The 24,609-nt window shown below is 43.0% G+C and overlaps 1 protein-coding gene across 3 annotated transcripts in view; it reads left to right on the top strand.

Annotated features, from left to right (window-relative positions):
- Window positions 1-20,988, top strand: part of LOC144601244 (catenin alpha-3-like) — a 928,496-nt gene extending 907,508 nt beyond the window's left edge. For 2 of the 3 annotated variants that reach the window (XM_078413251.1, XM_078413252.1), the window contains 2 exons: window positions 8,870-9,004; window positions 20,540-20,988. In XM_078413251.1, the coding sequence (XP_078269377.1) occupies window positions 8,870-9,004; window positions 20,540-20,827 (423 nt within the window). In that variant the 3' untranslated portion in view covers window positions 20,828-20,988. The remainder of the gene's footprint in view (window positions 1-8,869; window positions 9,005-20,539) is intronic. The other variant, XM_078413253.1, reaches the window with a different exon arrangement.
- Window positions 20,989-24,609: the final 3,621 nt, after the last annotated feature.

Genomic DNA, 24,609 nt, shown 5'->3' with positions numbered 1-24,609 from the left:
CACTATCCTACACACACGAGGGACAGTTTTACAGATACACCAAGCCAATTAACCTACATACCTATACGTCATTGGAGTGTGGGAGGAAACTGAAGATCTTGGAGAAAACCCACGCAGGTCACGGGGAGAACGTACAAACTCCGTACAGACAGCACCCTTTGTCGGGATCGAGCCCGGATCTCCGGCGCTGCAAACGCTGTAAGGCAGCAACTCTACCGTTGTGCCGCCAAGCCAAGTTTTTCCTCTATATAACCTCCGTTACATAGTGTTAGAGTTTGAAACCAGTTTTTCATTAATGCAATTAATTAGGATTTGAGAGGCCATTTGGTTAAGTTGCAGTGTGAAATTATAATTGCCAGCAGATAAACAATGACAAATTATTATTTTTTAAAATCACATAATTCTCCACAAATAACCATCCCAAAGTGTAGTAAATCTCCCCAGCGGACGTGGCTATTCATGGCTCAGGAAGATAAAAATGACCATGGATTTTAGAAAAAATGTCCAGTGACTTTAGATGCCAGAGAAAAGATGGGTAAAAATTGATAGAAGCTCAAGATAAAACATGACAATATACAGCAAGATTTGTAAGAGTTCCTACATTTATGTAAAAAGGAAAGATGGTGAAAAATACATGTAGGTCCATTAAGAAGCTAAGGTTAGAAAAATATACTGGAGAATAAAGAAAGAATTTGAGGCATTAAACAAATATTTAGTTTTTCCCTTCACAGTGGAAGGCACAATAAATGTAAGGGTTTGATGACAATGGGGAACAGAATAGTTGTAAATAGTTTAAAAAAATATGCCAAACAAATTGGTAGACTAAAGACTAGCAACTGCAATGGATCCCACAGGTGCATTCCCAGGATCTAATATATCCCACTGAAGAGGTCATGGGTACATTAATGGTAATCTTCTGAAACAGTTTCTGGAATATCCAACTATGGGCAACCCCTGCCTCAGGGGGAGGGGGGTGTCTGGTTACATTGCTGGAAATTGGGCCGTATCACGATTTGCCATCACGCAAAGTCACATCATCTCCCCATGTGTTAAAAAACACGTGTTGAAAAAAAAGTACATTTTGTGTTGATTTATTTACTTCTTTTCACACAAATTCCAGAAGAGCAAACTGTAGCCTATATCTCAATTTGCGGCTGGAGATTTGTGAGTTCTGCAAAGGCGAATATCCATTATGTAAACATCTGCAACATGGAGGTCGTGTATTGACTAGTTAGCTTGGTCACAGTTGTCATTAAATACTGTAATCTCTTATTACGGGCGGATAGGCAGGGCACAGAAAATCATAATGGAATAGTTGAATGAAGTGGAAATCATTTTTGACAAATATAATTTAGCTTTTTGCTGATGCCACTACCAAGGAAGATAAATTGAAACCAGCGGGATGTGATATATTAAAAATTTTAAATGCATTTCAGCAAGTGCAGTGATATTGATTGTTCTATTCGAACATTAACATAAAATAAGGATTAGGAGTAATAGATTAACAGAGAGAAACAAAAAACTGCAGATGCTGGAAATTTGAAATGTTAGATATTCTCAGCAAATCAGGTAGAATTCACAGCGTTAACATTTTCATTTTAAATAGAATTAACATTTTCAGTCTCATGTAGTCATAGAGTGATAGAGTGAGACAGCGAAGAAACAGGCCCTCCTGCCCAACTTGCCCACACCGGCCAACGTCTCCCAGCTACACGAGTCCCACCTGTCAGCGTTTGGCCCATATCCCTCCAAACCTGTCCTATCCACGAATCCATGTCTCTGTTAATCGAGGTTAACGTTTAAATGGAATGTGATTCAATGTGATCCCATCACATCTTCCCATCCCCACCCCTTTCCGCCTTCCTCAGGGACCGCTCCCTCTGCAACGCCTTGGTTCACTTAACCCTTCCCATCCAAACCAGATGTTTACCAGGTGATGCCTGGAGGAGGTGATATGGATAGATTCGGATGGGTTTTCTCTGGAATGCCAGAGGTTGCAGGGAGACCTGATGGAAGTATACAACGTTGTCAGAAGCATAGATAGATAGTCAGAACCTTTTTCCCAGGAGGTAAAAAAAACACAAATATTAGAGGGCACAGGTTTAAGGCGAGAAGGGCAAGGTTTAAAGGAGACGTGCAGTGCAAGTATGTTTACACAGAGGTTGGTGAGTGCCTGGAACCTGGTGGTTGAGGCAGATACGATCGCAGGCATTTAAGAAACTTTTGGATAGGCACATAGATATGCAGGGAATGGAGGGATATGGATTATGTGCAGGCAGATAAGAGATGGTCAGCATTATGTGCAGGCACAAATACTGTGGGCCGAAGGGCCTGTTCATGTGCTCTACAATTCTATATTCTATAACCTGAGTTTTTTCTAACATATTCTGGCCGAACAACAAAGGAGAGGGCCGGCTACAGGACGAAAGACAGAGGGAAGAAATAAACGCCTCATTTTAAGGTTGGCAGGTGCTTGCAAGTGGGATGTTGCAAGGATCAGTGCTGGGGCCTCAACTGTTTACAATCCATATTAATGACAGAAGTGAAAGGACAGAGGGCAGCATATTCAAGTTTGCTTATGAAGCAAAGCCAGGTGAGAAAGTGAAGGTGACGGAGATACAAAGCATCTGCAAATGGATTTTGCAGGCTCAGTGGATAGATAGATAAGAATATGGTAAATGTGGCATCATGTTGGAAACTATCTTAATAGTTTTGATGCAAAACGCAGATAAAAAACAGAATATGATCGTACGCATGTGTTGTCAGGGAGGTGAGCATTTATTCCTCATAATTTCCTTTTTAAAGCTGTCTTCTAAACCACACCTGTCATAGAGACATAGAGCTGTGCAGCACCCAAACAGGCTTTTACGCTCAACTTGTCCATGCTGACCAAGTGCCCATTGAAGCTAGTCCTATTTGTCCACATTTGACCCATATCCCTCTAAATCTTTCTGGTCCATATACCTGAGCACCCCATCCACCACCCTAAACATTGCTTCCACCACAATGCACAGTGGCTGCAGGGTGTACCATCTACAAAATGCACAATTGCCCAGCATCCTCTCACAACATCTCTCCAGCTCGCTATCTCCATCAACAGGAAGAAAGAGTGCAGTAGACACATGGGAACACCACCAACCTGTGGGTTCCCTTCATGTCACATACTGTTCTGAATTAGGAATATATTGCAGTTCTTTCATTGTTTATGGTCTGAATCGTGGAGCTCCCTATACAAAACAGCAGTGTGGGAATACTGTCACCAGGCAAACGCAGCAGTTTATGAATTCGGCTCACCACTATTTTTTCAAGGGAAATTATGAATAGGCAGTAAATACTGACCTTAACACTGAAGCTGATGTCCCAAAAGTGGAAACATATAGCCCGCGGCAATTCCACACTTGAAAGAACTGGTTCAGCTTATATTGCTACCGTCACCATTTCAATCCAGTGATAACTGGGGATAGCTGTAATCTTCTGTAATGTGCAAATCGCAGATTGCTGGACAAGTTGCTAAGGATATCGTAGACCCAGTCCTGAAACGTGCAACAAGGAACACAGGTCTCGAAATCGGTCAGTACGAATCAGAGAAGCCAGTGTTGGGCAGATAAATATTGTGCATTGTTACGCTTATCGATTGGCAAGTCAAGAGAATGTCATTTCATATGTACTGACAACAGGACAATGACATTCTTATTTGTAACAGCATTAACACAACGCTGTTGTAAACGCAATATACATAAGTAAAATGTAATCAATAAAAATGTAATGACCGCAATACCAGTGCAAAACAAAAGCAAATTCCTAAGTGCAATCAAAGATAGTCCATGAAAGAAAACAAGACAAAAGTTGTCTGAAATGCCATTTGCTTGGGAATGTGAGGAAGTCGGGCTTAATAGTATTTGTCAAAACGAATGGATGTAAATGCAACGGGGGAAATATTGTAAGGCTGCGGAAAAATGACTTGAGGGCTAATTAGATGGCAGTGTGATGTGTTGTGTGGCTTCTTTCTGGCCGCTCAATCTGTGATTCTCAGTTTATGTAAAACTAAATGTCTTTTAAAATGCAAGCTTGCAAATGTTTCTGTCATTAGCAGCAGATAAAATTGAAACAGGGAGAAAATGAGTGCATCTAACCCTCTATTTGTTTAAGAAGAGTTTGTAATAAATTGTGCTTCATCCTGCTTCGTACATCTGCTGAGAGGGAGGAACAGCTGTCACTTTAGGTCTTGTGCTGCAGAGCTATGAAATTTGGATAACTGCCCCTGCATACATCCACTACTCAATGTTGGAATAATAAATAGAAGCAGATACTGCTGAGTTTATGAACTAAATTGCTGTGCAAAAAAAAAAAAAAAAAAGAGATTAGTTTTGGACCTATTCAGCTGGGAGATGAAGACATGCATTAGTTTCTCACACAGATGGTACTACATATACACCCCTCCTAAAGTGTATTAGGTGCATTCTCCATCTTCCGGTGAGCAAATTTATTTTTGTGAGCGCCATTTCCAAAATGATAAATTATTCATCACGTTTGTATTTTGTGCTTCCTTTTTTCCACTGTTTCTGGCGGTTGCATGTGTTTGTTTACCTATTGTTTGAGCACAGGTAGAAGTGGACGTCACAGTGGCGCAGCGGTAGAGTTACTGCCGTACAGCTCCAGAGACCCGGGTTCGATCCTGATTTCGGGTGCTTGTCTGTATGGAGCTTGTACGTTCTCCCCGTGACCTACGTGGGTTTTCTCCAAGATCTTCGGTTTCCTTCCACACTCTAAAGACGTACAGGTTTTTAGGTTAATTGGCTTGGTGTATGTGTAAATTGCTCCTAGTGTGTGTAGGGTAGCTTTAAGAGTGCGGGGATCGCTGGGCGGTGCGGACTCGGTGGGCCGAAGGGCCTGTTTCCCCACTGTATATCTAAACTAAGCTAAGCTAGAGTCAAGGAATCAAGGTATGGAAAAAAGCCTTTCGGCCCATCTTGTCCTTGCAACCAAGTTGGCTTATTGAGCTTCTCCCTAACACTCTGTGTGAGTAATCCTTCTATAAAACATAGAATAAAATATGCAACATTATCCTCCCAGAAGTAAAAGCCCCAATAATGTTAAACTTGCAGTCAGCAGCCAAATATCTGTGATCAGTGCTGGTGGTTTATTGCAGACTCTATACCCAATACTATCATTGGGATTTTTTGCTGTACTTGGAAAACCATTTCAGCTCATTACCCATTGCGGGGGATTAAGGGAAAGCAATGATTTGCCACTTTAAACAATTAGATTAAAGAATTATTAATGAGCAGCGCAGAGTCTGAATCAGGAAGACAGCAAGAATAATTAATTCAATGTCAAATGAGACACAGAAAATGAAACGAAGACAGGAATATTAAAACTGGATGAATGCAAAAGATTAAAGACTAAAAAACCTACTTTAATGAATTATTTCTAGGCATCTCCAAACATAATTAAAATTCACTTTTTAGTTTTCAGTGCCAGAGAGGGTGTTTGACAGTAATTAAGAGAAGCAGGAAAATTATGTTGGGATTCGCTTTGCCCAAAATGGGAAAAAAATCTAATTCACTTATTACCCCCCTTTAGCCTTCTCTCAATCTGCAAAGTGAAGGAAATTAATGTCAACAATGCTATTGAGCAACAATCGCCAATAATTAGCTTCCTTTATCAATAATTCATTTAGGATTCCTCCAATCCAAATATCACCTGCCTTGCAGCAGCAGAGAACTTGATTAAATCCTGACTTCAGGTTCAATCTGCGCGGAATTTGCACGTTTTCCCCGTGACCACGTGGGTTTCCTTCAAGTGCTTGTGTTTCCTCCCATATCCCAAAGACGGGCAGGTTGGTCGGTTAATTGACCATTGTAAATTGCCTCTAGCATATAGGTGATTGGTAGAATTTGCGAGGAATTGATGAGAATGTGGGAGGGGGGGGAGGGAAATGAGGTTAAAGTAGATTAGTGTAAATGGGCGGTTGATTGTTGGCATGGATTTGGTGGGCCAAAGGACTTGTTTCTGTGCTGTATCTCTCTATGACTCCAGCAGATTTAAACATTGACAAAATATTTGAATTTCAAAAATCCAGGTGATAGCATATGACTGAACTTAACGCTAAGAAATTGGAGTAAAAATTATAGACCGTGGAGATCAGGATGGCAAACCAACTCCTATTAAATTTATACATTGCACAAATTTATACATTGCGGGCGGCACGGTAGCGCAGCGGTAGAGTTGCTGCTTTACAGCGAATGCAGCGCCGGAGACGCAGGTTCGATCCTGACTACGGGTGCTGCACTGTAAGGAGTTTGTACGTTCTCCCCATGACCTGCGTGGGTTTACTCCGAGATCTTCGGTTTCCTCCCACACTCCAAAGACGTACAGGTATGTAGGTTAATTGGCTGGGTAAAATATAAAAAATTTAAAAAATTGTCCCTAGTGGGTGTAGGATAGTGTTAATGTACGGGGATTACTGGGCGGCACGGACTTGGAGGGCCGAAAAGGCCTGTTTCCGGCTGTATGTATATGATGATATGATGATATGAAAGGAAGTTGGTTATGCTAAACGAGAGCCGATCACTTCAGTTACAAGAGTTCCTCAGGGAAGTCTAAGACCCGGAAATCTGCAGGTGCTGCAATCCATCCGAAGTGAGAACGTTGAACAGTGTTCAGTAGCATATGCATTTCATCAGAGATTATAAACTAAATGTTTCAATTTCTAAATTGTCCAATTGCATCAGCAGAAATGTATTCAACACAAAGAAAAATGAATGTGTGCAGTAAAAAAAAGCGTTTTTAATACATTTCACAAGTTCACAAGTTAGTGGAGTAGAATTAGGCCATTCGGCCCATCAAGTCATTGATTCATGGCTGATCTCTGCCATCTAATCCCATTTTCCTGCCTTCTCCCCATCACCATTGACACCCGTTCTAATCAAGAACTTGTCTATCTCTGCCTTAACAATATCCACTGACTTTGCCTCCACAGCCCTCTTGTGGCAATGAGTTCCACAAATTAACTACCCTCTGACTAAAGAAGTTCCTCCTCATCTCCTTTCTAAAAGAGCACCTTTTAATTCTGAGGCTGTGACCTCTGGTCCTGGACTCTCCCACCAGTGGAAACATCCTTTCCACATCCACTCTCTCTATGAGACTTTCATAATTCTGTAAGTTTCAATGAACCTCAACCTTCTAAACACCAGCGAGTACAGGCCCAATGCTGTCAAGCGCTCATCATATGCTAACCCACTCATTCCTGGAATCATTCTTGTAAACTTCAAGAATTATCTAACATTGTGCCACTGTAGTGCCAATGCCATAATAGTCCTTTGTACTGATGCCAAATTTTTGAAGGAGGCATTTCATTAGATCCATTCTAGTGCTCTCTCACTTGGAATCCTGACAGCAATGATCTAGCGATATTCATCCAGAATCTATTAGCAATACTTGTCCCCAATGCAGTTTATTACTATTTATAAGATCAATGGGTGACACTGATTAGTTCCATGTGGTTTCAAACTTAAGTAATATTTGAATTAGATCGCAAACACAAGTTTATTTGAGCTGTTTTGATATGTAGTGTTTTGTCTTCTGGAACTCATCAATTCCCTTTTGTTTTTCTGATGTCTTGTGGATTCCGGGGAAAACAAATCATGTCCCAACAGAAAGAAATGCTGGATTTTGGGGGACTAAATTTAGAATAAATCCAATTTGCTCTGGCTGACTCTAATCACCTCGTAAACGGACATGGTGCCTTTGGGATAATTCAGTCGCCAAAAGGACTCAGACTCTGTGGATCGCGTTTGGAGTTTCTCTGTAGTCTTTATGGACCGAAGTGGCAGATGGTTTTTTTTGTTGCCTTCGAGAATACACTTACCATAGATTCATAGCAGTGCGTCAAAATTAAATCATCAGTGTCACTGAATTACTGTTTAACAACGATCATTTCAAAGGAATATCTTTCAGTATCCAGTTTGCACCTTTGTGCAAACTTTACAGAGGATTGGAAAAAGATCTTTCCTCGTGTTTGGGGGATCCTGGATTAGAACCTTCCTCCCTCCCTCCTCTCCCCAAGATGCAGCCTGTAGTGTCTGGCTGCAAACATAGGTTGCCTAATGCACTTGGGGAGAACGTACAGACAAGCCACAGCCAGGATGGCGCCCGGGTCTCTGGCACTGTAAGGCAACAACACTACCGCTGCGCGGCCACTAACCTCTCCTACCTTTCCTTCAAAACATCAGTAGGTGACAATTTACACCATCTCTCTCCGTCCCACTTATTCCTCTTTCTGTCTTGCTCATACGATATTTCTCTTTTTCTCTCACTTCCCCAATTCCTTTCCGTACTCCACCAGCACCTCAACAGATCATTACAAAAAAAAACCTGTAGATGCTGGGAGTTAAAGCAGAAACAGAAAATACAGGGAGGGACCTTGACCTGTTTCTCGTTTCACAGATGCTGCTGAGTGTTTACATCGCTTTGTGTTTTTGTCAACAGATAATTAGCCTGCTTCAATTTCAGATTCTTTGTCAGGTTTCTGGGCATGTCGCGCGTTCCCCCCATTAAAGTAATGTGCTCAATCATTCACTTAATTAAGGTATTGCTGCCGAGCAATTGGCATTTGTTTATAGCTGTCTTTGACACAGGTGCAGCAAAACTTTGTGAAGTGGAAAATAAGTGTTGACACTGCACCATTCAGAGCGACCTCTGAGAGCTTGAATTAATACTGTGAAATACCTTGCAGTTTTACAATATCAAATAGCATCAATTGGGGTTTTTTCCAGGGGTATCGAAATAACCTCCATTTTGCTCTTGAAAGTGTATTATGTTTGTTTCACTGAAGTAATGACAGTCCTAAATGTTCTTGCTTTTTCAGTGCCAAGATCTGTCTTGTAAACAAGACTTGTTAGCCTACCTGGAGAAAATCAAGCTCTATTCTCACCAGCTCAAGATCTGCAGCAAAGTCAAAGCTGAAATCCAGAATCTGAGTGAAGAGCTCATTGTTTCTGCAGTAAGTAAATCTCATTATGGACTGAAATTGGCAGTGCCAATTAATTTACAAAATATTTATTATACAGCCATACTAACAATATCTTATCAATATCCATGTTTTCATATCTGTGGTTTAATAAATATGCAACTATTTTATTACCCATTCCTGTTTTGTTTAGTTCAGGGATACAGCACGGAAACAGGCCCTTTGGTCCACCAGGTCCACACCGACCAGCGATCCCCGCACATTAACACTATTCTGCACACACAAGGGACAATTTACACTTATGCCAAGCCAATTAACCTACAAACCTGTACGTCTTTGGAGAGTGGGAGGAAACCGAAGATCTCGGAGAAAACCCACGCGGTCATGGGGAGAGCGTACAAACTTCGTACAGACAGCACCCGTAGTCGGGACCAAACCTGGGTCTCTGGCACTATAAGGCAGCAACTCTACCGCTGGCCCATTGACTAATGTTAGAAGAATCTTCGGCTGGTTGCCCCTTTATCACAAGCCTAGTTTGCATTGCATTGCATTTTGCATTTGCATTGCATTGCATTACATTTTGTTTCTCTCTCCCTGACCGCTCCTTCCTTAAAGTAATTTCATTTACACACCAATTTTTAGCATGGATTACTTCAGGTATTTTGTACATTCAGTTGAGGATTTAGTTGCCACAATAGAAACAAATGTCACAGCTATCGCTTTGGTATAGTTATAAACCAGGTGAAAAGATTTTAAACATTTTTACGGTTCATCCAATTGATATTTCCAATGATGTCACCGTAAATGGAAAGCAATTAAGACATAAAATGGATTTGATTAATTATCATCTATTTAATATTATTGCACGTAGTTAACATTCGGGTTAGTTTATTGTCATATACACCAGGATGCAATGAAATTCCTAGCTCACAAGAAGATGGAAGAGTATTCAATAATGAATAATATAATGTTAAAGACAATTAGATCAAGTGGACCCGTTGGGTCCAAACCTCTCCTGCATTGATGCAGTACCCTCTCCTCCCCCCTCCCCTCTCCCCCCCCCTCCCCCTCCCCTCCTCCTCTCCCCCACTTCTCCTCCCCCTCCCCTTCCCCTCCCCCCTTCCCCTCCCCCCCCCACTCCATCCCCCTCAACCCCCCTTACCCTCCCTCCTCCTCCCTCCCTCCCCCCACCCTCCCTAGGAGATAGATTTAAACTGTAAAATGTGAATAACTTTAAAAATATAACAGCAATTTCAATGAAACTTCCATTAGCAGTAAAGGGACGATGGAGAGTAAGGTGGGCCTAAAATTGTAGCACTAACGTGTACTGTTTTGGTTGTAGTTCAGGAACAGACAAACAAACAAACCAGAGTTTTAGTATATAGTTGTCCTGTGCAAAGCAGCAGGAAGGGGATGTGGAAGAGATGATTGGTTCAGGAGTCTAACAACTTGGAGGAAGAAGTTGTTTTTAGGTTTGGACATGTGAGTTATCTAGCTCATGCATTTTCTCCCAGAAGGTAAAGTAGAGAAAAGGGAATGTCCAGGGAGGTAGGCATTTTTGACGATACTCCCAGCCTTGCTGGTGTGATGCACAGTGAAGATGGATTCGATGGAAGGAAGTGTTTTGTGATGGACTGGGCTGTGTTGACCACTCTCTGCAGCTTTAAGTAATCCAGAGCACAGCAGTTGCCACACCAGTCAGAGATGCATCCTGTTAGAATATTTTCGGTAGCACATCTTCAGAAGTTGGAGAGAACCATTGTCGACTGATGCCTGAGGAAGTAAATACACTGACTCCCTTTCTTAATCAATGCATCAGTGTGAAGGAACCAGGTTAGTTTGCCAGTGGTATAGATGCCTAGGATTTTGAAGCTGCCGACTATCTTTGCAGCAGCTCTCCATGGGTCAACATCCTCGCTTCCATGGGTCAACAACCAACCCTTTCATGTTGCTGACATTAAGGGCTTCGTTGTTGTCCTGACACCAATGAATCCTAAGATTTAAGTTCATTGGTAAATGGACCTCGGGGAAGTTGAAAAGATATTTTTTTGTGTCTGGAGCAAGCTATCATGGTGGGACAATTATAAACAGCTAAAAAAAGAGAACATTAGAGGCCACAGACAAATTGCAGGAACATGGCACTAATGAGGTGGACTTAGATCTTGCCTGGATATAATGAACTTTAGAACAATATGAAGGAGTGTTGGGAGATTTATGTAGCGCATTTTAACACTTGAAAGAAGATGTTTAAGTAGTGGACATGGATTGAATCCACCAGAGTAGTTGGCAGATCAGAATATTATCAATTTCAAGTTCTGCTATAAGGTCTGTTTCCCGAGCACAAATTAGATACAACATGACCAAGGATTTCAAGAACACAGTTTGTATTATACAAAATTGATTATAATGCGATTTAAATCGGGAACTAGAGCACCAGTTAAAAGTTACTTTAGAAATTGACACGCAGGAAGAAAGATATCTTGGAAAAAATAATGTTTAGGGGGAAAAACCTGCCTTCATGAAAGCTGCCCAGATTAATCAAACTCCATTTTCTCTTTAAAAACGCAGTCTGTCAGTTTTCACCACAGTCGGTCATTGGAATTGACAAGCATTCACTTGTATTGACACTAGTGCAGCGATACTCTATTAAGCAATGCAGCGTGCAGGCTTTAGAATTATTAGCTAACAGCAACAAAAATAAATCTGCAGCTGTTTAAAAAAAAAGCTACATTTTTGAAAACCCTATGGGAAAAATTAACGTTGTTATTGTGAGTCTGAACCTCTCTAGCCGTGAACCCCCTTTCTGCCACTGACGCGATTGTTTTTATAACGTGATTTTACATCGTGCGAGATTCGTTAGGAATGCAACGATCACACGAGCATGGAACTAACCCCTGTGCATGCAGGTTTTGACGTGTACACTTGCATGCGGTGGTTGGAATTTCTCCACTGAGCATTGAAGGGGGGCGCTGCATGCGCGTCACTGCAGTGAGAATCAGAGCACCCATGGGAGCTTTCAGACCTGCAGCAGTTTGCAGCTGATCCACTTCAGCTGTTGGGAAGGTAAATGGTGACCGAGAACAAATGTGGAATGACCAAACTGCCTCTTGTGGCCAGTGTCAGCCTGCTAACTGTGACTGCAAAGAGCCTGCAAAGTTTAGGACCCCAGCCATCCTATTCTGAACCTTATACAAAACAAAAGTGCTGGAGGAACTCAGTGGGTCAGGCAGCATCTGTGGAGGGTATGGGCAGGTGACTTTTCAGGCCGGGACACATCCGAAAAAGTCATGACCCAAAATGTCGCCTATCCATTCCCTCCACAGATGCAGCCTGACCTGCAGATTTCCTCCAGCACTCATGGTTGCTCATGCTCAGACCTGTCTGATGATTACCACCATTCTCAAAGAGCAACTCCTCTGCTCTAAGTTTATATTTTGCTTGTTTGGCCCAATCCCAATTAAAGTGATACCAAATTTACCTCACCTAATAGCTAAAACTTAGGTTGAGTTCGTGAATCTATGGAAATCAATACTACAGACGGCTGTGGAGGCCAAGACATTGTGTATTTTTAAGACGGAGATTGATTAAGAAAAGCGTCAAAGGTTACAGGGAGAAGGCAGGAGAAAGAGGTTGAGAGGGAAAAATAGATCAGCTATTTTGAATGGTGGAGTAGACTCAATGGGTTGAATGGCCTCATTCTGCTCCCATGTCTTATGGTTTTATGGGGTTCCAGTGTTTCCTGTTTGGACCAAGCCTATAGCCTTCTCTCATAAACCATCCATGCAATATATGCCTGGAATTATGCTGGATGCCTCTCTTACTAGTTTGGGGCACTTACAGCTCAAGACATGTTGTGTGCAGGGTGGGGTGATGGTCAGACATCATGAAGACATCATGAAGGGTGTCGCGGTGGCATATTGGTAGAGCTACTACCTTACAGCGCCAGAGACCCGGGTTCGACTTTGACTATGGGTGCCGTCTGCACAAGAGATTGTATGTTCTCCACGTGGGTTTTCTCCGAGATCTTCGGTTTCCTCCCACACTCCAAAGACGTCCAAGTTTGTACGTTAATTGGCTTGGTATAAGTGTAAATTGTCCTTAGTGTGTGTAGGATAGTGTTAATGTAGCGGCACGGTGGCGCAACGGTAGAGTTGCTGCCTTACAGCGAATGCAGCGCCTGAGACTCAGGTTCGATCCTGACTACGGGCACCGTCTGTACGGGGTTTGTACGTTCACCCCGTGACCTGCGTGGGTTTTCTCCGAGATCTTCGGTTTCCTCCCACACTCCAAAGACGTACAGGTATGTAGGTTAATTGACTGAATAAAATGTAAAAACATTGCCCCTAGTGTGTGTAGGATAGTGTTAATGTGCGGGGATCGCTGGGCGGCGCGGACTCGGTGGGCCGAAGGGCCTGTTTGCGCGCTGCATCTCTAAATCTAAAAAAATGTGCAGGGATCGTTGGTCTGTGCGGACTCGGTGGGCCGAAGGGCATGTTTCCGCGCTGTATCTCTAAACTAAACTAACAGGACAAGTGTCCCCTTCGCCCACAATTCTCCCCGCCATCTCTGCAGCTGCTCTGGAGAGACACTTCGCAAGGCTCTGCTCTGCTGCCCTTGCATTATAGCAACAGCAGTGCAGCAACTCTGATCTCAGCAGGCAGATTCTGAGAGGAGCCATGCAGAAATATTTTTATGCACGATGAAAAATGGAGAAACTACTCCTGCGAAATGTTAACAAGGTTTTTCACAAATATAACGGGTTTTTGCACAATGTCCCATGGGATTGAAGTGCTAAGCACTGCGCCTGTTATGTACACCAATTTCTAGGGAATACATCTCTTTGGAAGTCTCTGTACACATCTGGCCCAAACAATCAAAACATTGTATTCCATGGATTCACTTTACCTAACAATAACTTCGTAACAGCCCCGACAATGTTCAAAATGTAACTGACTTTAAAATGCAGATTTCTTTACACTTCATGTATTGATGAACCAAATGTTTAAATATTTGAGCCATTGACACACCAGTGCTTCTGAATCTTTCACTTGGCATTGCCTTAATGATGGTTGGCTCTCACACTATAGTTTTCCCGTGTTGTACGATCTCCCCGTGACCTGCGTGGGTTACCTCCGGGTGCTCAGGTTTCCTCCCGCACTCCAAAGACGTACAGGTTTGTAGGTTAATTGGCTTTGGTAAAAAGTTGTAAATTGTCTCTTGTGTGTGTGGGATAGCGTTAATGTGTGGGATAGCATTAATGGGAATAACTGTGCATTGTTCCCTGAAGGTGGAATCTCATGTGGATAGGGTGGTGAAGAAGGCGTTTGGTATGCTTGCCTTTATAAATCAGAGCATCGAATATAGAAGTTGGGATGTAATGTTGAAATTGTACAGGGCATTGGTGAGGCCGAATTTGGAGTATGGTGTGCAGTTCTGGTCGGCAAATTATAGGAAGGATGTCGACAAAATGGAGAGGGTACAAAGGAGATTTACTAGAATGTTGCCTGGGTTTCAGCATTTAAGCTACAGAGAGAGGTTGAACTGGTTGGGTCTTTATTCTTTGGAGCGTAGAAGGTTGAGGGGGGACTTGATAGAGGTTTTTAAAATTTTAAGAGGGACGGACAGAGTTGACGTGGGTAGGCTTTTCCCTTTGAGAGTGGGGAAGATTCCAACAAGGGGACATAACTTCAGAATTAAGGGACAAAAGTTTAGGGGTAACATGAGGGGTAACTTCTTTACTCAGAGGGTGGTGGCTGTGTGGAATGAGCTTCCGGTGGAAGTGGTGGAGGCAGGCTCGATTTTAGTATTTAAGAGTAAATTGGATAGGTATATGGATGGGAGGGGATTGGAGGGTTATGGTCTGAGAGCAGGTAGATGAGACTAGGTCAGAGAGAGTAGTCGGCGTGGACTGGTAGGGCCGAACGGGCCTGTTTCCGTGCTGTAATTGTTATATGGTTATATGGTTAATGTGCAGGGATCGCTGGTCGGTGGGCTGAAGGGCCTGTTTCCGTGCTGTATCTCCAAACTAAACTAAAAGAGTGAGCAACTAACAGCTAGGGTTCTGTCTACGGCTAAACTGTGACTCTGGGTTTGATTAACTACCCAGCCACACCTTCATCCCTTGAACAGAGAGTGCTGTCAAGATCAAAGCAGCTTGACTTCTGCTTCAGACCACTATTCCAGGTGTCTCAAGTGACTCAGAAACAATGGTCCATTCAGTGCTGCCCATATTGATGTGTCTGGTACCTTTCAGCCATGCCACTGGAGAGTAGATTCCTACATTTGGAACACACCTCTAAATGAAACTCTTCTTCTTTTCACAATTAATAATTGTGTGAAAATAGACTTCCTATAAAGTAGAAAGTATAGAGAAATCCAGAGGCAAATGCTTCTGGTGAGATGAGAAAGATTTAAGGATGGTGAATATATGAAACGTTGTGATAGAGGAGGTGATATGCAGCTTGGAAACACCTCTTTGGCCCATATCATCCATGCTGACCAAGGTGCCCACCAAATCAAATCCCCTTCGCTTGCATTTTGCCCATGTCCCTTTAAACATTTTCTATCCATGTACCTGTCCAAATGTCTTTTAACACTGTAACTGGATCCACCTCTGTCACCTCCATTATCACAACGTTTCATATACTTATCCTGTGTTGCCCCTCGGATCCCACTTAGATCTTTCCCATCATACCTTAAACATTTGCCTCTAGTTTTCTCCTACTCTGGGAAAAAGACTGTAATCATCTATATTAGCTATGCCCCTCATAATTTTATAAACATCTGTAAAGTAGCCCCTCAGTCCTTCGGAAATATAGTCCCAGCCTACCCAGTTTCTCTGCATAATTCAAGTCCAGTGAATCTATTCTGCACCCTCTCTAGTTTAATCGCATCCTTCCTCTCATGTGGTGACCAGAACTGCCCTCATTACTCCAGGTGCAGCCTAGCCAACAATTTATAAAACAGCAACATGATGTCCCAATTCCGATACTCAGTGCCTCGGCTGATGAAAGCAAGTATGACTTCGGTTTAGTTTCATTGCAGTTTAGAGATACAGCACGGAAACAGGCCCTTCGGCCCAACGAGACCACACACTAACCTGCGATCCCCGCACATTAACACTATCCTACACACACCAGGGGCAATTTACACTTACACCAAGCCAATTAACCTGCAAACCTGTAGTCTTTGGAGTGTGGGAGGAAACTGAAGATCTCGGAGAAAACCTCCATGGTCATTGGGAGACGGTACAAACTCCGTACAGACAGCACCCGGAGTCGGGATCGAACCGGTGTCTCCAGTAGACATGTCTACTCTACCATTTTGTCTACCTGTGTTGCCAAGTCCAGGGAGCCGTGTACTTGTAACCCAAGGTCTCACTGCTAGGTAACACACCCAGGGTCCTGCCATTCACTGTGTATGTCCTGCCCTGGCATGTGACTATCACGTTACAGCAGAACTGCTTGTGCTTACTAAACATGACACTTACATTCTCTTCAGGTCATTCATATATTTGACAAACAATTAAAGACCCAGCACTGATTCCCAATGGTTACAGATCACCAATCATAAAAATATCCCTCCATCAGAATATCTTGATCAGAATCTATTGGCCATAAATGCAAGCATTGATCAAAAGTTTCTTATCTTTCGTAAATTACACATTGTTACTCATAGAATTTGGGCGGCACAGTGGCGCAGCGGTAGAGCTACTGCCTTACAGCGCCAGAGACCCGGGTTCGATCCTGACTACAGGTGCTGTCTGTTCAGGCTTTGTACTTTCTCCCCGTGACCTGCGTGGGTTTTCACCGAGATCTTCGGTTTCCTCCCACATTCCAAAGACGTGCAGGTTTGTAGTTGAATTGGCTTGTTATAAATGTAAAAACATTGTCCCTAGTATGTGTTGGGTAGTGTGAATGTGCGGAGATCGCTGGTCGGCACGGACTCGGTGGGCCGAAGGGCCTGTTTCCACGCTATATCTCTAAACTGAACTAAACATTTTATGCCACAACTCTCCCCTTGCTGATACTAGCTCGTGGATGCAGCAAGATTAATGTAGAAATTGTATCACTTAATGCAGTATTTTCATGCCATAGACGATGAGATGGAAATAAATTACAAAACCAGATCAGTACTTCTCTACAATCATATCATGTATTTGTAAAATATATCACAGTTCTCTGTGCTCAGACACATGTACCATTAATACCACAATTTTACAATGTAAATATGCCCTTCAGAAACATAAATTTCAGGATTTGGCCAGGAGTTTGGAATGGCTTTGGTCTCGGAACACACCAATACCGCGAGGTGTAAAATGTTCCAAAGTTTCTTGCAATGGTTCTGAACGAGGCTTTTTCTCCACCATTTCCTGCATTTCATTTGAAGAAATTTGCCAGAGGCCAAATCATGTATGACATAGAGCAAGAACATTAATCCTAGAGATTGAATGTGACCTCGAACCAGTCTGCAGGTTGTCATGAGACGTCTAAAGAGCAGCTATTGATTGAGACCTGCTGAGTTGGTGAAAGGAATGAGGTGGAACTGGTGTGGAATCAAATTGCAACCGATAATCTGCTCAAGTAAAACACACATTAGCTCCTTTTATGCAGAGTAAAGATATTCATGGGAAAAGTTTCAAACCCACATTTTGTATTCGTGACAACTTTGCAATCAACACTGACTGAGAGGGATTTAGTAATTATCAACGTATGGCAATATCACAGTTGTGTTATTAGTTTATCATCAGACGTATCAAGAATACAAATCCCATCATGGCAAGTTGTAGAAGTTTTTACAATGAAGCTCATTCATTTGTTTTGTATTCGGCATAGACATTGTGGGCCGAAGGGCCAGTTACCGTGCTGTACTGTTCAGTTCTATGTTCCACATTTTGTGAAGTGCTTCTGAGATTTGATATCATCTATTGTCAGAGGCCGCTTCCAGTGATTTTAGTGAAGGGACTGTCGTGTTTACAGAATTCAGGCCATACTGTCAGCAGGGTAAACCTGTTGTCATTCATGCTATGATTCGTTTAAACCCAGTTCTCAGATTAGTGAATTTCACTGGACTGCAAGACATGGAGATGGTGACCAGGCTGTAACAGCTTCTAATCCAGTTTTCTTTTTGACAGTAAGAATGAAGTACTTTGTGATCTCTTTGGGCATGATGCGCATCAGGTGAAGCAGCGTCAGAGTTGCTGCTTTACAGCGCTTTCAGCACCAGAGACCTGGGTTCGATCCCGACCATGGGTGCTGTCTGTACGGAGTTTGTACGGTCTCCCCGTAACCGCATGGGTTTTCTCCGAGATCTTCGGTTTCTTCCCACACTCCAAAGACGTACAGGTTTGTAGGTTAATTGACATGGTGTATGTGTATAGACAATAGACAATAGGTGCAGGAGGAGGCCATTCGGCCCTTCGAGCCAACACCGCCATTCAATGTGATCATGGCTGATCATTCTCAATCAGTACCCCGTTGCTGCCTTCTCCCCATACCCCCTGACTCCGCTATCCTTAAGAGCTCTATCTAGCTCTCTCTTGAATGCATTCAGAGAATTGGCCTCCACTGCCTTCTGAGGCAGAGAATTCCACAGATTCACAACTCTCTGACTGAAAAAGTTTTTCCTCATCTCAGTTGTAAATGGCCTACCCCTTATTCTTAAACTGTGGCCCCTTGTTCTGGACTCCCCCAACATCGGGAACATGTTTCCTGCCTGTGTAGATTGTTCCTAGTTTGTGAAGGATAGTGTTAATGTGCTAGGATCGCTGGTCGGCGCGAACTCGGTGGGCCAAAGGGCCTGTTTCCGCGCTGTATCTCTAAAACTATAAAACTAAAACAAAAAAACACCGTGATGTAGAGATTTCCCATGGATTCCTCCTGTCTGCCCCAGCAGAACTTCACCAGAAAGCCCAGAGAAATCCTGGCAGTGGCCAGTCAGGTCCTGTCCTCTGGTTTTACACCAGACTCAGGGGGGTAAGGAAATCCCCGAGAAAATTTCACATGCTGATCACATCTTTAATTATTCTGCCTGGAGCACGTATGTAGGGGAGCTGAATGAATTATATTACCAGTGCAGTGACGGCCTGATCATACTTTGGTGATCCAATTCATTAGGTAATCTTTGGACCTGTAATTTATAACCTTTATTTTTTTGTTCTTAATTATCAAACACGGCGCCTTAATGAGGCTGCTAATGTTTAAAATATTTCTACGACTCATCCAGTTTCACTAAAGGGCAAACATTTGTCCTTCTGGTATAATGTCCACACATTCGATATATTAGCTGGGTGATAATAAAGTTTGCCTGGAACACTGTTCATTAATTCTTTAGGGGTTTTGGTTTACAATAAAATGTTACTATAGCCTTTCGGATAACCAATTAGCATATAATAATGGAATCAGTTCCAATTCCCACACCACATAATCGCTCACATATTTCTCCCTAAAGTTACATTCTACCCACTGGTACATTTTTATTTTGAGAAAACTATCAACTCTTAATTTAGAATTTTAATACCAGCTACTAATTGATAAGTGTAGAGTTAGGAACATATAAATATGTGATGCAGCCAAGTTGCGGGCTTGTTTTGCAAATTTTCTATCCATTATTTGTTACTGCAGAATTGCTGGCATGGTTTGATGTTGCATCTGATTAGCTTTAGAGAAACAACTCTGGAAACAGGCACTTCGGCCCACTGAGTCCATGCCGACCAGCGATCCCCGCACACAAACCCCGTCCTACACCCGCTAGGGACAATTTCCAATTTTGCCAAAGCTAATCAGCCTACATACCTGTATGTCTTTGGAATGTGGGAGGAAACCGAAGCTCCTGGAGAAAGCCCATGCAGGTCACAGGGAGAACGTACAAACTCCGTACGGACAGCGCCCGTAACTCTGGTGCTGTAAGGTAGCAACTCTACCACTGCACCATCTTGATAAATGCAATAATACATATGACTCACAAAATGCTGGAGTAACTCAGCAGGTCAGGCAGCATCTCGGGAGAGAAGGAATGGGTGACGTTTCGGGTCGAGACCCTTCTTCAGACATTATAATACATATGACTCATTGAACTGCTGTCATTTTTGTGGTCAATATTGACCACCCTAGACCCACCCCAGCAGCGTACAAAGGTCAGGGTCTATTGCAGGAGATCGTCATGCAGCAGTTGGTGTCGTTGCCTCACAGTTCCAGGGAGAAGGGATCGAACCTGAGCATGCTGGCCATGTGGACTTCGCACTCTCCCCTTCACCTTAAACCTCTGTCCTTTGGTCCTCGATTCACCTACTCTGGGCAAGAGACTCTGTGCATCTCCTCGATCGAATCCTCTCATGATCTAATACACCTCTATACGATCACCCCTCATCCTCCTGCGCTCCAAGAAATAGAGTCCCAGCCTACTCAACCTCTGCCTGTAGCTCAGACCCTCGAGTCCTGGCAACATCCTCGTAAATCTGCTCTGTACCCTTCCCAGCTTGACAACATCTTTCCCAAAACACGGTCCCCAGAGCTGAACACAATGGTTCCTTTGAAACCACTTACTATGATTTGGATTTTCTGCCAACAGTTGGACAGCATTACCTCCCTCATCTTGTCTGCCAAGAACCTGATGAACACGGTGGTAGACACGGTGAAGATGTCCTACATTGCATCGATCAAGATCACCAGGCTGCAGAGCCCCTCGGGAGCACTGAACTCTGTCGTCATGTGGAGAATGAAGGTTCCCGAGAAGAAGCCTTTGATCAAGCGGGAGAATCCCAAGGACCTGTCAGCGGTGGTGCGGAGAGGCTCCACCAAGAAGAAGGTTCACCCTGTCAAAGCTATGAGCGAGTTCAGAGGAAGAAACGCTCCCTAAATCTAACACGTACACTGCTTTGGCTCAATCATGGGGTGAATTGCTTGTGGAAGTGTGTTGTTGAAGCTGCATCGAGTCTGCAAATTAGGAATGTAGGAATAAAATAGTCAATAAAAGACCACGCCTGCCTAGTGTACCCTCAACCACCCTGATGGCGATGATTAAAGGTGATAGAGTTCAGTTTAGTTTAGAGATCCAGCGCGGAAACAGGCCCTTCGGCCCACCGGGTCCCCGCTGGCCAATCATCCCCGCATATTAACATTATCCTACACATACCAGAGGCAATTTTCTACATTTACCAAGCCAATTTACCTACAAACCTGCCCGTCTTTGGAGTCTTTTACACGGGTGCGTTGGTGAGTGATTTTCGTGATCGATCCCTGCCGATGACTCCTCAACACATCCAGTCAGGAAGTGAGACAATCCCAGGGACAGAAAACTTTTAGAATCATTGGTCCAGGTTCCTTGTGTTTCCACAGTTACCAAGTGTCATGTATCCAGTGGGCAACAGGGCAAGTCCATTCATAATGCAACACATTACAGGGCAGGTGTAACAATGAACCATCACTCTGTTTAAAATGCAGACAGTAGCTGAGAGGATGATGAGCAAGAAGGTGGAATTCCACACCATTGGATGTGCAGAGAATGGGAAGTATCACTGGGCATATCTTCAACCACTCCTTACATTGTCAAACAGGATCTGCGCCAATGTGGCAAACATGCGCATCTTGCTATTTGGCTAACAGTTTCCTTACATAAAGAGCTGGATTCTGCATCCATTCTGTTTACAGGTAAAGATGGTCAAACATGGATTACAATGTACTATGACCTGCATAGAATTACATAGAAATAGCATGAAAGAAATAGCAGATCCATCCCGAGGGGGTTTTACTCTTCATGAACCCCTTCTAGCATCCCTTTATTCCCTTTGCCTTTATCTAATTTCTAGACAATAGACAATAAGTGCAGGAGGAGGCCATTCGGCCCTTCAAGCCATTCAATGTGATCATGGCTGATCATTCTCAATCAGTGCCCCGTTCCTGCCTTCTCCCCATACCCCCTGACTCCGCTATCCTTAAGAGCTCTATCCAGCTCTCTCTTGAATGCATTCAGAGAATTGGCCTCCACTGCCTTCTGAGGCAGAGAATTCCACAGATTCACAACTCTCTGACTGAAAAGGTTTTTCCTCATCTCCGTTCTAAATGGCCTACCCGTTATTCTTAAACTGTGGCCCCTTGTTCTGGACTCCCCCAAGATTGAGAACATGTTTCCTGCCTCTAACGTGCCCAACCCCTTAATAATCTTATACGTTTCGATAAGATCTCCTCTCATACTTCTAAATTCCAGTGTATACAAGCCGAGTCGCTCCAGTCTTTCAACATATGACAGTCCCGCCATTCCGGGAATTAACCTAGTAAACCAACGCTGCACGCCCTCAATAGCAAGAATATCCTTCCTCAAATTTGGAGACCAAAACTGCACACAGTACTCCAGGTGCGGTCTCACGAGGGCCCTGTACAACTGCAGAAGGACTTCTTTGCTCCTATACTCAACTACTCTTGGTATGAAGGCCAACATCTTGATTAGTACAGGTATACTATTCATACTATTAGTACCATTAGTACTATTCTTGATTAGGCGTCAGAGGTTATGGGGAGAAGGCAGAAGAATGGGGGTTAGGAGGGAGGGATAGATCAGCCACGATTGAATGGCAGCGTAGACTTGATGGGCGAAATGACCTAATTCTGCTCTTATTCCCTATGGCCTTAAGATCTATGCCTTTCACTTCAAAGGCTCCAAGTAGTAAAGATGTTTCTCATGAATTCCATGTTTGATTAATTGGCAACTGTCATTTTTAGTTGTGTCCCTTTTTTTTCTCACCTCCTAGAGCAAGCTCCCTGTTTATTTCCACATATCGAGTCCCTTCCCAATCGTAAACATTTTTCTCCGGTCATCCCTCGACCTTCTCTATCCTCTGGAAGAAGATAGTTATAACCTGATCCTTAATTTCAAGAGTCAAGAGCGTTTAATTGTCATGTGCATCGAAAATACAACAATTAAATTCATACTTGCAGCTGAATAACAGGTCTGTTACACGCAGGACACATGGATGACATAATAAACAAAGAAAAATCGATATTTTTAAAAAATCCAATATTACTGTAAAACAAAAGCCCAAAGTCCCTAGTATAGCAAGACAGTTTGTAGTTTTTAATGGTAATATAACTTCCTCAAAGTCGGTTTTTCCACCCTTCAAAATAGACTCCGATATGATCGGGAATCTGATTACTTCATGCTGACCTGGTTAATTCACCTGACTGCTTTATTGTAGATGTAAGGTGTTTCTGACCCTAACCTTGCAAAGTTGGGTTAACAAGGTACTGAGCAGTGAATCTCAATCTCCCGAGGAATTCTCGTTCCACTTTGTGCCAGTAACACGTCAAGCTCTAACTCAGCATTCAGGCCTTAATTGCTCCGCATCTGCATTGTTGAAGCTTCATCGTGTCCCTGATGTAAGTGGACCTTCAGTTGGGAGCATCCAGTCCCACAATAGATGTGTCCTATTACACAGCCTGGCTGAGATTCTGAGTCTTAGAAACTCACGTCAAGCAAGCCACAAATGTTCTAAATGGTATTTCTGAAAAAGGTTCCATTGACTTTAATGCAACTGAATTTTGCATGCAAAGTACAAGATGCTGCAACTACCCTGCATGCATTTAATGCTACTGACCGGGGCTGTGTTGCATGCATGTATAAATGTATTCTCTCAGCAGCTGACAGCTTGAATGGCAGTATCCACTCGGTGTTAAACTAACTCTCCGCTGATGCTATGTGCCCAGAAGAGTCCCATGCTGGAGGTAACATTTATCCAGAGGTGAGACCAGGCTTTCTATATTATGAAAAAAGGCCTACTGTTGGATATCCAATGCATCTGCCTGCTTTAGACATCAGTTCCTTTTGACAATGGAGATCCTATGTTTTTAACTAGATTCCAATGACCGCTTTAGAATAGGTCTGGTCTGAACTTAGTCAGGGGACAGAAGCCCTTCTTGCTTAAGTCCATACTCCGCCACCTCCAGTTTAAATTCCATATGGAATATTTTGGAGGACCAAGAACCAAGAATAATTCTGGTCAAAGGTACAAGCCTATGTTTTGCCACATGTCAGGGAAGTGGAAAGTCACAATAATGAGCCAGATCTTGCTGGATTGAGTCACACCTTGCCTTGTACCAGTCCCAGAGAGCTCTAAATGCTTCCTAATCCACACTTTAGATGGAGATGCTGCCTCAGTGCCCTGACCCTCCTGCCACATGAAGTGGTCCAGGACTGGAGATCATGCTTCAGGTGACAGATCCAAGGGTCCACCCTCAGACTACTGTCAAAGTTATTGAATTACAGTTTGAAAGGATTAAATAGGATAGAGAATAAAATTATTAATATTAAATATATATAACATATTAAAACAGTTAAACCTGATAAACTAAAGTTGCTTAAAAAACATTTAACCCATGTAAACTAAATTGAAAACTCTCACATACAGTCAAAAGTGAAAGACACAAAAACAACTCACACATACTTTTCCAATTCAGGTTGAACCTATTTTAATGAATGGGACGGTATTAACTGTACAATCCATCATGGCTGGGGTATAGTGGAGGAGCCAGATAAAAAGAGTCTCCAGTTACTCATCTCAGCATGACCAAGCTCACCGCTGGACAGAGTTCAGCAGCAGATGAATTGCACAGCAACAATTTGAAACGTTAGACTCAAAATGGTGGAGT

This window comes from Rhinoraja longicauda, chromosome 16 (genome assembly GCF_053455715.1).
Source record: "Rhinoraja longicauda isolate Sanriku21f chromosome 16, sRhiLon1.1, whole genome shotgun sequence".
NCBI classification, from domain to species: domain Eukaryota; kingdom Metazoa; phylum Chordata; class Chondrichthyes; order Rajiformes; family Arhynchobatidae; genus Rhinoraja; species Rhinoraja longicauda.
Note: the sequence above shows the minus strand (reverse complement) of the source record. Positions and strands in the feature narration are given on the sequence as shown.